This window comes from Bombina bombina, chromosome 6, assembly GCF_027579735.1.
Source record: "Bombina bombina isolate aBomBom1 chromosome 6, aBomBom1.pri, whole genome shotgun sequence".
NCBI lineage: Eukaryota > Metazoa > Chordata > Amphibia > Anura > Bombinatoridae > Bombina > Bombina bombina.
The window spans coordinates 429,404,212-429,421,420 of record NC_069504.1 but is presented as its reverse complement, the minus strand read 5'-3'; the positions used below and the strand labels follow the sequence as shown (position 1 = coordinate 429,421,420).

Sequence of the window (17,209 nt, the reverse complement as noted above, 5' to 3'; positions counted from 1 at the left end):
GCCTCCTTTCGAAGGGTATTTGATGTTCCGGCTCGCTCCTCCTCTGCTGCTAAACGACTCATGTCCATTCAGCAAGGTACAAGATCTGTTGCTCAGTATGCTATTGAGTTCCGTACGCTTGCCGCAGAGGTAGGTTGGAACAATGAAGCCCTTGTTGCCGCCTTCTTTCATGGGCTCTCCGATGCGATTAAAGATGAAGTTGCTGCCAGAGATTTACCAGAGGATCTCGAGGCATTGGTGTCTTTTTTTTATCCTAATTGACATCAGACTCAGAGAGAGGCCCTCTTTCAAGGAGCGCTTGCGGAAGCCTCCTTATCCGTTGTCTCCTACGTGTTCGTTCCCACCCATGCCTCCCTCTCCTCCCATGCCTCCTGGTCCCGAGTCACCAGGTACTGCTGAGCCGATGCAGCTGGGATTCACGTGTCTCTCCGCGGTGGAGAGGGCCTTTAGGAGGAGGGAGGGGCTCTGCCTCTATTGTGGGTTACAGGGCCACCTTTTGAAGTCTTGTCCTATACGGCCGGGAAACGCTCACACCTAAGGTCCTGTCGGGGGCAGACCTTGGGTGGTTTACCCTCGTCCCCGGAACCGCTTAAGGAGAAACCTTTGGTCACGGTTGTCCTTTCCTGGGTGGACTCCTCCATAGTCACCCAGGCTCTTGTTGACTCCGATGCAGCGGCTATTTCATTGACAGTGCTTTTGTATCAAAGCACTCCATTCCCGTTTTGCCTCGATCTGTTCCGCTTGCTATTGAGGCCATTGATGGCAGGCCCCTTCAGCCCGCACTCGTTACTCACGAAAATGCTCCGTTGTCCATGGCTGTTGGGGCTCTCCATTTTGAAACGCTCCAGTTCCAGGTGATAAACTCTCCGCATTTTCTGGTTGTTCTGGGTTATCCCTGGCTCCAAAAGCATAATCCCAGTCTCGACTGGCGCAGGTCCAAAATTTTGTCGTGGTCCCCGCAATGTATTTCCACTTGTCTTCGGAAACCAGTTAAAGTCTTGTGCACTTCTTCGGTTTCTCAATTGCCAGAGGAGTACCGAGAGTTCCTAGACGTGTTTGACAAGGTGCGTGCTGGTACGTTGCCTCCTCACCGGTCTTACGATTGTGCCATAGACCTGCAACCCGGAGCCATTCCTCCTCGGGGCTGGGTGTACCCTCTGTCTGTTGCAGAGAATTGTGCTATGGAGGAGTATGTTGCCGATGCTCTGTCGCGGGGGATCATCCGCAAATCCTGCTCTCCTGCAGGGGCTGGCTTTTTCTTTGTGAAGAAAAATGGTGGCGAGTTAAGACCATGTATCGAATATAGGGGTCTTAATCGTCTTACCATTAAGAATGCTTACCCTATTCCGCATATTACGGAACTCTTTGACCGCCTCAAGGGAGCTACGGTCTTTACTAAACTTGATTTGAGAAGAGCGTACAATCTCGTTAGGATTAAGGAGGGCCACGAATGGAAAACAGCATTTAACACCCGGAGCGGGCATTATGAGTATCTTGTAATGCCCTTTGGCCTATGTAATGCTCCTGCTGTTTTTCAGGAATTTATTAATGATGTCCTACGAGATATGTTGCAACAGTGTGTTGTGGTGTACTTAGACGACATCCTCATACGCTCACCCACACTTGAGGCTCATCGTTCTGATGTTACACGGGTTCTTCAGAGACTACGTGAGAACAGCCTGTTTTGTAAACTCGAGAAATGTTCCATCAGAGTCAAGTAACCTTCCTAGGTTATGTTATCTCCGTTGCAGGGTTCTCCATGGATCCTGACAAGTTATCTGCAGTTCTGCAGTGGCCTCGCCCAGTTGGTCTTCGGTCTATTCAACGTTTTTTGGTGTTCGCCAATTACTATAGAAAGTTTATTAAAAACTTTTCTTCCCCATATTACACACCAAACAAAGGAACTAGATGGAAAAATAAAAACTTTAATAAATGTCCAAAATGTAGTCTCCTGGCTGCAAACCTGCTCCATATGATTTGGGAATGCCCCAAAATAAAACAATTTTGGAATAGAATAGAATTTTGGATGCTTAATATCCTCAAAATATCTGTGTATAGATTCACTCCAAAAGATATAATATTTTTGATAGGTCAAAAAACCCCTCGGAATGAAACTAAAATAATAAATTTAATTATTCTGGCAGCCAGATATCAAATATTTAAGAACTGGAAGAGTAAATTTTCTCCAACAATAACAGAAATTAAAAACTACTTAAAAAAACAACTAATAATTGAGCAAATGACCACAGACCTGAACTCAGAGAAAGAAATATGCAATTTCTTTAAAAAATGGTCTAAATTTATTAAAATATTCCCGCCTAGAGAAATTGAGCACCTAATCTTTCCATTTAGAAACACTGAACTGGTGTTGCTGGATATCTGGTAAAAACAGAATGGGATAAGGGGAGAGGGGGGAGGATTGGAAGAGGAGGCCCCCCTCTTTTTTTTTTTTTTTTTTTTTTTTTTTTTTCTCTTTTTCTCCTCTCTTTCTCTTTCTTCTTCTTCTTTTTTTTTTTTTTTTTTTTTTTTTTTTTCTCTTTCTTCTTGCCTATACTGCTGCTATCTAATATGCCCCTGTACTACATTTGGCCTCAATCTTAAATAGAATACTGGTATTTAAATATACTTAATGATAATAGGACATGTAAAATAGGAATTCTTGAAGATAAAAATGAGGATCCTTTTTGATAATTACGGTCCAGAATACTTTATTGCTTTAAATAAAAAGAAAAAGGAAAAGGGTTGGAGTCTTCTCCATTAGTATATAGAGGGTTAAGGTCTACGAATACAAGAAATGTTGGTAATTTCTTGTAAACTGTCTATGTCAATATATATATCGAATCATATGTACCTTTTTTTTTTTTTTTTTTTTTTTTCTCTTGTTCTTTTTACTTGTCCTCGGTTGTACCTTATAAGAAAAACTAATAAAAAATTAAATATAAAAAAAAAAAACTTTTCTTCCTTGGTCAAACCTATCACAGACATGACCCGTAAAGAGAATGATCCACTCCATTGGTCACCTACTGCCATTAAGGCCTTTGATAGTCTTAAGACTGCCTTTGCTGCCGCTCCAGTTCTGGCTCATCCTAACCCTGTCCTGCCTTTCGTTCTTGAGGTCGATGCGTCTGAGACTGGAGTAGGTGCCCTCTTGTCTCAACGTCCTACGCCTGACGGTTCCTTGCATCCGTGTGGTTTCTTTTCTAAGAAATTGTCTCCAGCGGAGTGCAATTATGAAGTTGGCGAAAGGGAAATTACTGGCCATAATTTTGGCACTTAAGGAATGGAGGCATCTTCTTGAGGGTACTAGCGTGCCCAGTGCTCATTCTTACTGACCACAAGAATTTAACTTATCTATCTGAAGAAAAACGTTTGTCGCCTCGACAGGCCAGATGGGCGCTATTTTTGTCTCGGTTTAATTATGTGGTCTCCTACCTGCCTGGTAGTAAGAATGTTAGGGCTGATGCCCTCTCTCGACAATTTTCGCCTCTGTCCAAGGAGGAGTCTGTACCTACTCCTGTTATACCTCTTGACCATATTTTTGCTACCATACGTACTAATTTGGCTTCTCCCTTGGGGGAGGAGATCCTGGCTGCACAAACCAATGCACCTCCTGAGAAACCTATCCTAAAGCCGCAGGTCACCCAGGCAAGAACCAAATGATTTGGTCCGTCACTCGACAATTCTAGTGGCCAGGTCTTCGTTCTGATGTTGCTGCGTATGTTGCCTCCTGCTCAGTTTGTGCACAGAATAAGACTCTGACGTCTTCCTGTGGGTCTTCTTCAACCTATTGCTAATGGTGAGCGTCATTGGACACATCTTTCCATGGACTTCATTGTCGAGCTCCCTGTTTTCAATGGCAATACTGTTATCCTTATGGTGGTTGACCGTTTTTCTAAAATGTCACATTGCATTCCCTTGATGAAGCTGCCTACCGCTCAGGAGCTTGCTTCAATTTTTGCCCAGGAGGTCTTCCGTTTACATGGGTTACCCAAGGAGATGGTGTCGGACCGGGGTAGCCAGTTTGTCTCCAGATTTTGGCGTTCCTTTTGTGCTCAAATGGGGATCCAGCTTTCCTTCTCCTCGGCATATCACCCTCAATCCAATGGGGCTGCGGAACAGTAATAAAGCTCTGGAACAGTTCCTCCATTGCTATGTCTCAGATCACCACAATAATTGGTCTGAACTGTTACCTTGGGCAGAGTTTGCTCGTAATAGTGCTATTAATGCTTCCTCCAAGATATCCCCGTTCATGGCGAATTATGGGTTTCAACCATCCTTGTTGCCCGATTCATTCATGTCTCAGGGTATTCCGGCTTTGGAGGAACATCTCCGGCAACTCCGTTCCACGTGGGTGCAGATTCAGGATTGCCTTCATCGTTCTATGCAGCGCCAAAAGTTCCAGGCTGATCGTAGGCGTATGCCCGCACCTTCCTACCAGGTTGGTGAGAGAGTTTGGCTGTCCTCCCGCAACTTGAACCTTTGTGTGCTTTCCAATAAATTGTCTCCCCATTATGTTGGTCCTTTTCGAATACTCTGATGGGTTAATCCTGTGGCCTACGCTCTTGACCTTCCTCCTGCTATGCGCATCTCCAATGTTTTTCATGTCTCCCTCTTGAAACCATTGATTTGGAATCGGTTTACCACTGTGATGCCTCGTCCCCGTCCTAACTTTGTTGACAACCATGAGGTCAGCAGCATTACTCTCGTATGTCCAGGGGCCGTGAACAGTATTTCGTTCCCTGGAGAGGCTACGGTCCGGAGGTGCGTTCTTGGGTTCTTGATGTTCATGCTCCCGCCCTCCTCCGTGCCTTCCATGCCCGTTTCCCCAATAAGCCCTTTTTCCTCCCGCGGGGGAAGAGTCATTGAGGGGAGGGTTCAGCCATTTTACTCACCTCTCTTCCTGACTATGGTGCATTGTAGGGGATGCTGCTCAATTCCTGCACTTCCTTTTATGGCCAGACTGGTGTGCATCATCCATGTGAGACAGGATGCAGTCTCAGAATTGTGATTTCATCATTTATTATTTAAAGGGCCTCTGTTCAGTATGCTTTGCCTTTGCGTTGTCTCAGACCTGTTTGTGAGAGTTCCTGTGTTTTACCTGGCTGCCTGACGTCCTTCCTGGTTCCTGATCCCTGGCTTGTTCCTGACTCTGCTGTTTTCCTTGTTCCTGATTCCGGCTCGTCTGACTATTCGCTTTGGCTCCTGACTTGGCTCGTCTGACTACCAGCTCTGGTTTTGATTCCTGGCTTGTTATTTGACTTGTGGACTTTTTATTATTTTTTGCTATTAATAAAGGTGGGATTATTTTTGCACTTCTCATCTCAGTCTGATTCCTGGCACCCTGACCATTATAACGTGAAGGCAAGTGTCCAAGTCTATAGTCGTCATGAATTCCCCCTCTTGAACCATGGGCAAAATTGACCTGATCGCCTCCATCTTGAACAACGGAACTGACCACGAAAAGGTTTGAATAATACCCCAGGCCTCTTTCTGCCGGAGGGACTGGGAGGATTACTCCAAGAGATGAGAGATCCCTCACACACCCCAGGAAGGTGTCTCTCTTTTCTGGTCTTGAAGATATGTTTGACAGGAGGAATCTGCCTCTGGGCGGATAAGACGTGAAACCTATCCTGTAACCCTGGGATATGACCTCCACAACCCAAGGGTCTATAATGTCTCTTCTCCAGGCCTTCGCAAAAAGAGATAGTCTGCCCCCTACATGAAAGGGGCTGCCCCTTCATGCCGACTGATTCGGCGGGCTTCTTATTCTGCTTGGACTTGATCTAAGAGTTAGCTGGCTTCCAAGATCTCTTGGATTGCTCCGACTTTGCGGCAGGCTGCTGGCGCTGAGACTAGTACGCACGAAAGGGACTAAAAGTAGATCCCTTAGGTTTAGCCTCCTTATCCTGAGGCAAGAAGGCACCTTTGCCACCCATGACCGTAGATATGATAGAATCCAGGCCCGGCCAAACAAAACCTTCCCCGTGAATGGGAGGGAAAGCAAGCAAACCTTAGAAGTCATGTCCGCAGACCACGATTTTAGCCACAGAGCCCTGCGGGCTAAAAACAGAAAAACCTGACATCTTAGCATTCAGGCAAATAATCTGCATGTTAGCATAACAAATAAGCTAATGCGCCACTCTTAAGGCCTTGATTCGTTCTAGAATTTCATAGAGAGGAGTCTCCACCTCTACCATAGCTGATAGAGCGTCACACCAGTAGGTAGCCGCACCAGCCACCACAGCGACCGCCGCCGGTTGAAAACCGAACCCGTGAGTTGGAACATCTTCCGCAGCATGGACTCCATCTTTTTATCCATGGGTTCCTTGAAAGAGGAGCTATCCTCTAGCGGAATAGTCATTCTCTTAGCAAGTGTGGAGATAGCACCATCCACCTTAGGGACAGTTCAAGCTGCGCGTCCGGAACGGGAAAAGTTTTTTAAAAGAAGAAGAGGGGGAAAAGGACAAACAAAGTTTCTCCCATTCATTCCTAATAATGTTAGCCATTTTGACTGGAACGGGGAAGGCCTGGGGCACTACCATGTCCTCATAAACCCTATCCAGTTTCGGTTCCGGAACCTCCAACGTAGCAAGCACCTCAGCAGAAAGCGCAAATGCTCCATCTTAAATTTGAAATCTGGCTCCTTCACGGATGGACGTCTAGACGTAGCCAATTCCGACCCAGATGTGACATCCGTCGATAAGTCGGAGTTGTCCTCCTCAGTGGATAATCTGTCCGAGACATCCAGCGGAGCTGAAGACCCCTGAGATGGACAGCAGTGCCGTACCTACTGCTTGCGCTTAGTAGGGCGAGGCATCGCAATAATGGCCGCAGAAACCGCCGTCTGTAATTGATCAGCAAAGTCTGGAGGCCAAAGGACCCCTCCCGAGGAGGATTAGTAAGGCCCTGGGGAACTGTTTGTGTAATCAGAGATGATTGAAGGGAACGCACCTCGCTGGGCGGGGAGCCCTCAGAGGTGGACGGCTCAGTCATACTAAATACCTTATTCTTTTTGGAAATAGCAATATTGTCAAAGCATGTGGAACAGAGTTGCGTAGGCAGCTCGACTGGAACCTCCTCACAATATACACAGTTAATGGGTTTGGATAAAGAGGGAGTATCCTCTAACATATCAGAGTCCTCCATAGCTTGCGCCTTTATTACGGACTTGATCAAAAATAAATGGAACCTTTATATCCCAATGGCCGGGGGACTCACCAACTCCTATGACCTTGACTACAAGAAACCGCTTTCATCTCCTTGAAACACAGGTTGAGAAAGAAGAAGTTGCAGAGGCCCCACCCGGTCAAATGAAATGCCATGCAGGACCACCCCTGCACTCGAGAGAAGGACGCGCCACACTGACGGAGCCTCCTCTCACACAAATGCAGTAGAAAAACACAAACAATATTATGCATAATAATATCCCCCCTGCTCAACAGCCCCCAGTCTTCTTGCGTTATCAAATATATATATATATTAAACTATCTTACCAGAATCAATGCTGTTGAACAGGAACACGGCCCTTCAAGTGTGACAGGGTAGTAGCATCGCTCCTGACATGGACTTGAGAAAAGAAAGCAGTGAAACCCGTCCACACCGATTGCTAATGGAGCTGTTAAACAGAGTCGGGATGGTTTCGCAGAAAGACTCTCCCTGCATCTCCGGACTCTAACATTCACCCATGCTCTCACTGAGAGGCTGACAGGACTACTTAAAACTCCAGTCCTATTCCGAAGAGTACTACCCTCCATAAGAGACTACTCCAAATCTTCAGACACTTCGCTGCCAACCTCCTGTGACGAAAGGCAAAGAATGACTGGGGGATAAGGGAAGTGGGGGAGGTATTTAAGCCTTTGACTGGGGTGTCTTAACTTCCTCCTGGTGGCCAGGTTCTTAATTCCCACAAGTAATGAATGAAGTAGTGGACTCTCCTCCCATTAAGATGGAAATTGTTTAAGCATCCATTACTATGTGGCAGAATTTTGAGTGATATTAAATACACAAAACTAACTACCCATGAATTAAATAATTATAAAAAAAAAAATAATCTTACTTTTATTTAAAGGAATAGTAAACCCAAATATTTTCTTTCATAAATCAGAGCATGCAATTTCAAGCAACTTTCTATTTTACTCCTATTATCAATTTTTCTTTGTTCGCTTGCTATCTTTATTTAAAAAATTAGGAATGAAAACTTTGGAGCCGGCCTATTTTTGATTCAGTACCCTGGATTGTGCTTCCCGATTGGTGGCTACATTGAACCATTCAATCAACAAGCGCAACCCAGGTCCTAAACCTAAAATGGGCCAGCTCACACCTTTTGATCCTGATTTTTAACATAAAAATACCAAGAGAACAAAGAAAAATTAATAGTAAAATTAGAAAGTTGATTAAAATTGCATGCTCTGTTTGAATCATGAAAGAAAAAAAAAATATGTTTGGTATCCCTTTAAGGAGTGAGAATAGATTGTATTCTTAGGTTTATACACAACCTTCTTTAGGAGATATGACATTTACCCATTAACTATGCTAATAGGATTTGCCAAACTTGTTGAACATTACTAGATTATCAGAAGCATTGAAATAAAAAATATAATATAATCATATATGCATAGACACACTTATTACATGGCCATTTTACACTGTAATTATTGCACACTTACCCACGCAGAGGATATTGAAGCAGAAACCCTGTGTGACAGATTTACTAACAAGCTGATCTGGAAGGCTGTCAAATCCCACATGTCCGCCCAGCGAGAGGGTGCGTTTGTCTTCATTCTGTCAGAGGAAAAGCAATAACAATAAATATGTAACACAGAATGTGCACAGTGATAGAACCTACAGGAACAAGTAAAAGGCTACCATATTTCAGGTATATATAGGAAGATAGCAGCTGCTAAAGTTTCTTTCCTCCCACAGGCAGGACAGAAGCGTTATGTTTTGATTTGCTAAATTCCAGACATATTCACAATTACAGAAAAAGACAGCAGAAAGAAAAATAATCTGATCTAGATAGTATTCTTAAAGGCACAGTCTAGTCAAAATTAAAAACTTTCATGATTCAGATAGAGCATGCAAATTTAAAGGGACAGTCTAGTATAAATTAAACTTTCATTATTCAGATAGGACTTTTAATTTTAATCAACTTTCCATTTTACTTTTATCATCAAATTTGCTTTGTTCTCTTGGTATTCTTAGTTTAAACTAAACATAGGTAGGCTCATATGCCAATTTCTAAGCCTCTGAGGGCTGCCTCTTATCACATGCTTTTTAAATCTCTTTTCAACACAAAGACAGAAAGTACACATGGGCCATATAGACAGGGCCGTCTTTAACACAGGACAAAAGGGGCAGCTGCCCAGGGCCCAGTCTTTGTTGAGGGGCCCAAGAGTCCTAAATTTGGGTTCATATTGCTGATGTGACATGGGGAACACAGTCAGTCCTAATATTGTCACAGTTCTCTGCTTGAATTTATTTGTGAGAAACTGTGCCAGACCGCGCCGGTGTCATGTAACATGCCAAGCTATTGCCATGTGCTGTTTTAGATGTGCACTGTGTAGCACTGAATGCTAAGCCCTAACTCGGCATCCAGCAAGTCCCACTGCATCAGAAAAGGTCCTGCTGGGGTTACCATTGTTACCAGGTAACTGCTCTGATGGTGGGGATTGTTTCTGGGTAGGGCTGATATGCAGCAGAAAGCTGGAGTGGCAAGCACATGAGGATTTGAGCATCTGTGCAGCTGCACACACTGCTCTCTTCAGTCTTGAGGCTGTGTGACTTGTCTCACACTGTATCCATGCAGCCTTGGGCAGGCAGCATCCAGTCTGCTGGTCCCCTTAGCCCCGCTCTTTCTGCTATGGCCCTAAGATCAACTAACTGAAGTGTGTTAGGGGAACAGTGCTTTGTTGAAAGGTGTCAGTGAGAAGAATAAGTGAGTGCACACATGCCCCTCCCCATGCAGCATTGTCTAGTACAGGGTGAGAGGGAACTTGTTCTTAGCAAAGAAGGGACATGTGCTGCTGTGGCTGATGTATAGTGTCATGCTGATACTTCACACATTAATGTAAGGTTTATTTTTATAGTTTTTGTTTTCTCTCTGTCTCAGAGTTTACAGCTTCCCATGGTAGTTCTGTTGTTCCAGTCAGTAAACTTTGTCTGCACCTCCATGCTTCCTCCTCAGTCTTTACCTTGCTTTGCTCCTGTTGGCTGCCCTAAATCTCTTTAACCAGCTAACCTCACACCAGAATCACATTCAAAAGCATATTAAATGAATCCACAGTGGCGGAATTTATATATTTACTTACTTATTGGGTCCAGTTTCACATATTGCAATTTATTTCATTTTTTTAAAAAAATTTAAGACAATAGATAATAAACAGTCATGTGATCAGGGGGCTGGAAGAAGGTTCCTAGATACAAGGTAATCACAGAGGTAAAAAGTATATTAATATAACTGTTAGTTATGCAAAACTGGGGAATGGGTAATAAAGGGATTATCTATGTTTTAAAACAATAACAATTTTATGGTAGACTGTTCCATTTAAGCAGCTTTCTAATTTACTCCTATTATAATTTTTTCTTCATACTTTTTTTTTTTAATCTTTATTGGAAAAAACAGAATTTATGCTTACCTGATAAATTACTTTCTCCAACGGTGTGTCCGGTCCACGGCGTCATCCTTACTTGTGGGATATTCTCTTCCCCAACAGGAAATGGCAAAGAGCCCAGCAAAGCTGGTCACATGATCCCTCCTAGGCTCCGCCTACCCCAGTCATTCGACCGACGTACAGGAGGAAATATGCATAGGAGAAACCATATGATACCGTGGTGACTGTAGTTAGAGAAAATAATTCATCAGACCTGATTAAAAAAAACCAGGGCGGGCCGTGGACCGGACACACCGTCGGAGAAAGTAATTTATCAGGTAAGCATAAATTCTGTTTTCTCCAACATAGGTGTGTCCGGTCCACGGCGTCATCCTTACTTGTGGGAACCAATACCAAAGCTTTAAGACACGGATGAAGGGAGGGAGCAAATCAGGTCACCTAAATGGAAGGCACCACGGCTTGCAAAACCTTTCTCCCAAAAATAGCCTCCGAAGAAGCAAAAGTATCAAATTTGTAAAATTTGGCAAAAGTGTGCAGTGAAGACCAAGTCACTGCCTTACATATCTGGTCAACAGAAGCCTCGTTCTTGAAGGCCCATGTGGAAGCCACAGCCCTAGTGGAGTGAGCTGTGATTCTTTCAGGAGGCTGCCGTCCGGCAGTCTCATAAGCCAATCGGATAATGCTTTTAAGCCAAAAAGAAAGAGGTAGAAGTTGCTTTTTGACCTCTCCTTTTACCAGAATAAACAACAAACAAAGAAGATGTTTGTCTGAAATCTTTTGTAGCTTCTAAATAGAATTTTAGAGCACAGACTATGTCCAAATTGTGTAACAAACGTTCCTTCTTTGAAACTGGATTCGGACACAAAGAAGGTACAACTATCTCCTGGTTAATATTTTTGTTGGAAACAACTTTCGGAAGAAAACCAGGCTTAGTACGCAAAACCACCTTATCTGCATGGAACACCAGATAGGGTGGAGAACACTGCAGAGCAGATAACTCTGAAACTCTTCTAGCAGAAGAGATTGCAACCAAAAACAAAACTTTCCAAGATAATAACTTAATATCTACGGAATGTAAGGGTTCAAACGGAACCCCTTGAAGAACTGAAAGAACTAGATTTAGACTCCAGGGAGGAGTCAAAGGTCTGTAAACAGGCTTGATTCTAACCAGAGCCTGAACAAACGCTTGAACGTCTGGCACAGCTGCCAGCCTTTTGTGAAGTAAAACAGATAAAGCAGAGATCTGTCCCTTCAGAGAACTTGCAGATAATCCTTTCTCCAAACCTTCTTGTAGAAAGGATAGAATCTTAGGAATTTTTATCTTGTTCCATGGGAATCCTTTAGATTCACACCAACAGATATATTTTTTCCATATTTTATGGTAAATTTTTCTAGTTACAGGCTTTCTAGCCTGAATCAGAGTATCTATTACAGAATCTGAAAACCCACGCTTTGATAAAATCAAGCGTTCAATCTCCAAGCCGTCAGTTGGAGGGAAACCAGATTCGGATGTTCGAATGGACCTTGAACAAGAAGGTCCTGTCTCAAAGGTAGCTTCCATGGTGGAGCCGATGACATATTCACCAGGTCTGCATACCAAGTCCTGCGTGGCCACACAGGAGCTATCAAGATCACCGAAGCCCTCTCCTGATTGATCCTGGCTACCAGCCTGGGAATGAGAGGAAACGGTGGGAATACATAAGCTAGGTTGAAGGTCCAAGGTGCTACTAGTGCATCTACTAGAGTCGCCTTGGGATCCCTGGATCTGGACCCGTAGCAAGGAACCTTGAAGTTCTGACGAGAGGCCATCAGATCCATGTCTGGAATGCCCCACAATTGAGTTATTTGGGCAAAGATTTCCGGATGGAGTTCCCACTCCCCCGGATGGAATGTCTGACGACTCAGAAAATCCGCTTCCCAATTTTCCACTCCTGGTATGTGGATTGCAGACAAGTGGCAGGAGTGATCCTCCGCCCATTGAATTATCTTGGTCACTTCCTCCATCGCCAGGGAACTCCTTGTTCCCCCCTGATGTTTGATATATGCAACAGTCGTCATGTTGTCTGATTGAAACCTTCTTCTATAAGCTTTTTCAGTGGTTCTTAGCTCCTCACACATGCATCTGCATGCCTTGCTTTCCAAAAACAACTGCGCATTAGTGGCGCGAAAATGAGGCTCTGCCTATGACTAGAAAAGGCCCCCATCTGAAAAAGGTGTCCAATACAGTGCCTGCCATTTTTTTTAAAAACAATCCCCAAGATTATAATAACTATTAAGAGTTATAATCTGTAAAATATGCTTAGCAAAATAATCGTTTTAGCCCAGAAAAATGTCTACCAGTTTTTTAAGCCCTTATGAAGCCCTTTATTCTTTTACTTAATCTAAGAAAAATGGCTTACCGGTCCCCATAGGGGAAATGACAGCCTTCCAGCATTACATAGTCTTGTTAGAAATGTGGCCAGTCATACCTCAAGCAGAAAAGTCTGCCAACTGTTTCCCCCAACTGAAGTTACTTCATCTCAACAGTCCTGTGTGGAAACAGCAATCGATTTTAGTAACGTTTGCTAAAATCATCTTCCTCTTACAAACAGAAATCTTCATCTCTTTTCTGTTTCAGAGTAAATAGTACATACCAGCACTATTTTAAAATAACAAACTCTTGATTGAAGGATAAAAACTACATTTAAACACCAAAAAACTCTTAACCATCTCCGTGGAGATGTTGCCTGTGCAACGGCAAAGAGAATGACTGGGGTAGGCGGAGCCTAGGAGGGATCATGTGACCAGCTTTGCTGGGCTCTTTGCCATTTCCTGTTGGGGAAGAGAATATCCCACAAGTAAGGATGACGCCGTGGACCGGACACACCTATGTTGGAGAAAGCAAGAATTTAAGCATAGGAGACTGACCCTTTTTGGTTCAGAACCTGGGTAGCACTTTCTGATTGGTGTCTAAATGTAGCCACCAGACAGTGCTACCCAGGTGCTAAACCAAAAATGGGCTGGCTCCTAAGCTTAATTTCAAATAAAAAAACCAAGAGAATGAAGAAAAATTGATAATAGAATTAATAAGTTGCTTAAAATTGAATGCTATCTGAATCATGAAAGTTTAATTTTGACTCCTTTAAAGGGACAAAACTGAAATGCATAAAACAGAAACCACAGAGAGGTTAACAAGCAGCCCAACACACACCTGCTTAGGAGCCAGGCCTTAAGTGATTCATGAAGCAGTAACCCTGCAGTGTTAAAGTGAATGTAAATTTTTATGCTAAAGTTCCCGGTTTTTAAAAATTTGATTAAAAACAGGGGCACTTTAATTCATCAAAATTTACATTTCACTCCTGCTGTGGAAAAACAAAAAAAAAAAAAAAAAAAACAAAAAAAAAAAAAAACTTACCTTTTAATCTTCACAGAAGCTCCAGCTTCCTCCACCCGTTGCAAAGCCTCTTCCTGGGTCTAAAGCTGTGATTGGAGGATGACCTATCCATCATTTCTGACATCAGAAATGGCTTGCAACGACCGTAGGAAGCTGGAGCTTCTGTCAAGTTTAAAAGGTAAGTTTTTTTTCATAACAGGAGTAAAATTTAAATTTTGATGAATTAAAGTGCCCCTGTTTTTAATCGAATTTTAAAAACCGGACACTTTAGCATCAAAATTTACATTCACTTTAAGCTTGTACAACTATAGGCATTTCTACAATAACACAACATATGTTATCCTGAAAAATCATGAGTTCAGCAAAGTCAAAATGGGAATTATGCGAAAAAACAGGGTTAAAGACAGACCACCCCTGCAGATTTGTAGTCTGATCACTAATATAAAATAACAATCCTAATAAAATACTAGCACAGACATAGAACATTTCTAGTAAATAAAGAAATTATTCCCTTAAACACATGACTCTTAAAAAAGCTAAACGGTAGCATGATGGAAGGGTGTGTAAAAGGTTTATCTTGGTGGAGCAAAACATGCAAAATCATGTATGCTTTACACTGACATTCTATTTATAGCTATCCTGAATTACATGCATGTGGTGTAGCAGACAGAGCCTACAATATGCATTTTGTGCAAATTTTAATATAAATTTAAACACTTAAAAAATAACATTTACAATTTTCTCATGCACATGGTAACACAGGTTTGCTTTCCAAAGTAACTTATTCCAGGGACGTGCACTCATAGGAGGCAGGGGAGGCAGTGCCTACCCTCCCAAATGGGACAAAAGCTTAATTAAATTTAAATTAAAAAAGTTTTAAAACACACAAAAAAAAGTAAAAAAAAATATATATTTTCCCCATGTAATGCTATGGAGAGGCAGGTACAGGAACGCTTCTCTCCATTGCAGTACATGGGTCAAAGAAAAAGCTGTGCTGCAGCGCCACCTGTGTTCTGTCAATATATTAGCAGCAACAATTGGGACCAATAGGAGGCACCCCTCTTGATGCCTCCTAGCAAGTGAAGGATATATAGAATAATCAGAAGGAGGATGCAGTGAGCAGGGTCATGTGACACAACTGGAAGCTGAGGTAACCTAAGAACAGATGACACCAAGCAGAAGAGTAAAGTAGTATTCTACATCTCTTGTGATTCACAAATTGTGTTCAGATACAGCTCATTAACAGGGGGGGGGGACAGTAAGTGAGCATAACCCATTACTGACAGGAAGTCAAAGGGTCAATTCAAATTTAAATCCATAATTTAAAACCCAGAGTTTGAAGTTAAGTGTGCAGTGTCCACATTATTTAAACTAAAGTTTTTGACATTGAATATTGCTAAGCCTTTATTTTTCATGGTTATTTGATTTAATTAGGTACAAACTCCATATATGTTATGTCTGTTCAGTCAGAGGATGCAGTATCTCTTTTTATTTTTCTCTGTGTCTCCATTTATTTAAATAGAACATATTGCTGTTAACTTGTAATTCATAAATCAATTGAAAGCTGTTGCATTGTGTTTTTAATATGTGCTGCTTTTAAACAAGTTTATATTAATAAAAAGGAGATGAGTCATTTAAAAAATATAGTTTTTGAAAGGAACATTATAGTCATAATTCCATTTCCATCATTCAGATAGAAATTGCAAAAAAAAAAAAAAAATAAACTTTCTATTTCACTTGTAATATGTACTTCATTCTTTTGGTATCCATTGGTGTCCTTTGTTGAAGAGCATACCTAAGTGGGATGTCCATGTGCGTTTCTTGAACACCATATTACAGCAGCTGTGTTGGCAGTATTGATAACTTGTCCTTTGTGTAAAACTTGTATGGTAAATTATTTCTATTTTTACAATACAGTAGTGAGTAGAGAAGAGATTGTGTATCATTCTAATTACTTAGTAACTGTGCCACAGAATTGTGTGAGTTTGTATGCGAGCAGAGTGTGTGTGTGTGTATGTGAGCAGAGTGTGTGTGGGTGTCAGTGAGCAGAGTATGTGTGCTTTATTCTCCAGGTAATCAATACATTTCCGATGAGCTGGTGCTTTAGTGCAGTGTTTCTTAACAATGGTCCTCAAGTACCCCTAACAGGCCAGGTTTTCATTATAGCTGAATCAGTGCACCGGTGAAGTAATCAGCTGATCAGTAACTCAGTGGTTACTAACTTGCTCTCACCCATCACCTGATTATGTCACCTGTGCACTGGTTCAGCTATTATTTAAACCTGCCCTGTTGGGGGTACTTGCGACCCTCTGTACATGTGTTTCTCCGGCGTAACATATCTAGTGCCTCACCAGCCTCTGACCTCACTGCACGTCACTGACTTATTCTACAATACAGAGAATTAATAATGCAATACGTGCATCATCAGCTCATACAGTGTATGTTTATGTCGGTCAACAAGTTCTTTACTAGAGTTAAAGGGACAGTATACACTCATTTTCATATAACTGCATGTAATAGACACTACTATAAAGAACAAGATGCACAGATACTGATATAAAAATCCAGTATAAAATGGTTTAAAAAACGTACTTAGAAGCTTTCAGTTTAGCTCTGTTGAAAAGGCAGTTGGAAAGCCCACTGCAAGTGGGAGACACTCCCCCCCCCCCCTTCTTTTGCATATGAAAAGACCCTTTACACAAACAGGAGCAAGCTGGTGAAGGTAGCTGACGGTATTCAAATAAAACTTTGGGGCTTGGTTAGGAGTCTGAAAATCAGAGCAATGTTAATTAAAAATAAGCAAAATTATACATTTTTAAAAAAACAAACTTTATGGGCTTTATAAATAGATCATCTACAAAACATTTATGCAAAGAAAAAATGAGTGTATAATGGCCCTTTAAACAGCAGACCATGGTTTACAGCTCTTCTATAATTTTACTGCTTTACTTATGCTCAGGGCCGGTGTTCTATCAGAATCTGCTCCTTTGTCAGAATCTACTACCTCTGAGTGCGCATGCTCTGTATAATGTAATTGCACTCCACATATGTTAAATAGGAATGTGTGGAATGTGATTATGTAAATCAGCCGCATGCGCATTTAGAGGTAGCAGATCTGGGGCTCCACGCAAGATCTCCCCCCGTGGGGTCAAAATGATCACAAGAACGGTGAGCAACATCCCAGAACCACACGGGGGGACCTAGCGAATGACCTGCAGAGAGCTGG

At 42.3% G+C, this 17,209-nt stretch overlaps 1 protein-coding gene across 2 annotated transcripts in view; it reads right to left on the bottom strand.

The window, feature by feature from the left end:
* SEPTIN8 (septin 8) overlaps positions 1–17,209 on the bottom strand; it is a 273,481-nt gene that overhangs the window by 142,803 nt on the left and 113,469 nt on the right. For both annotated transcript variants that reach the window (XM_053717180.1, XM_053717179.1), the window contains exon 2: positions 8,667–8,781. In XM_053717180.1, the coding sequence (XP_053573155.1) occupies positions 8,667–8,781 (115 nt within the window). The remainder of the gene's footprint in view (positions 1–8,666; positions 8,782–17,209) is intronic.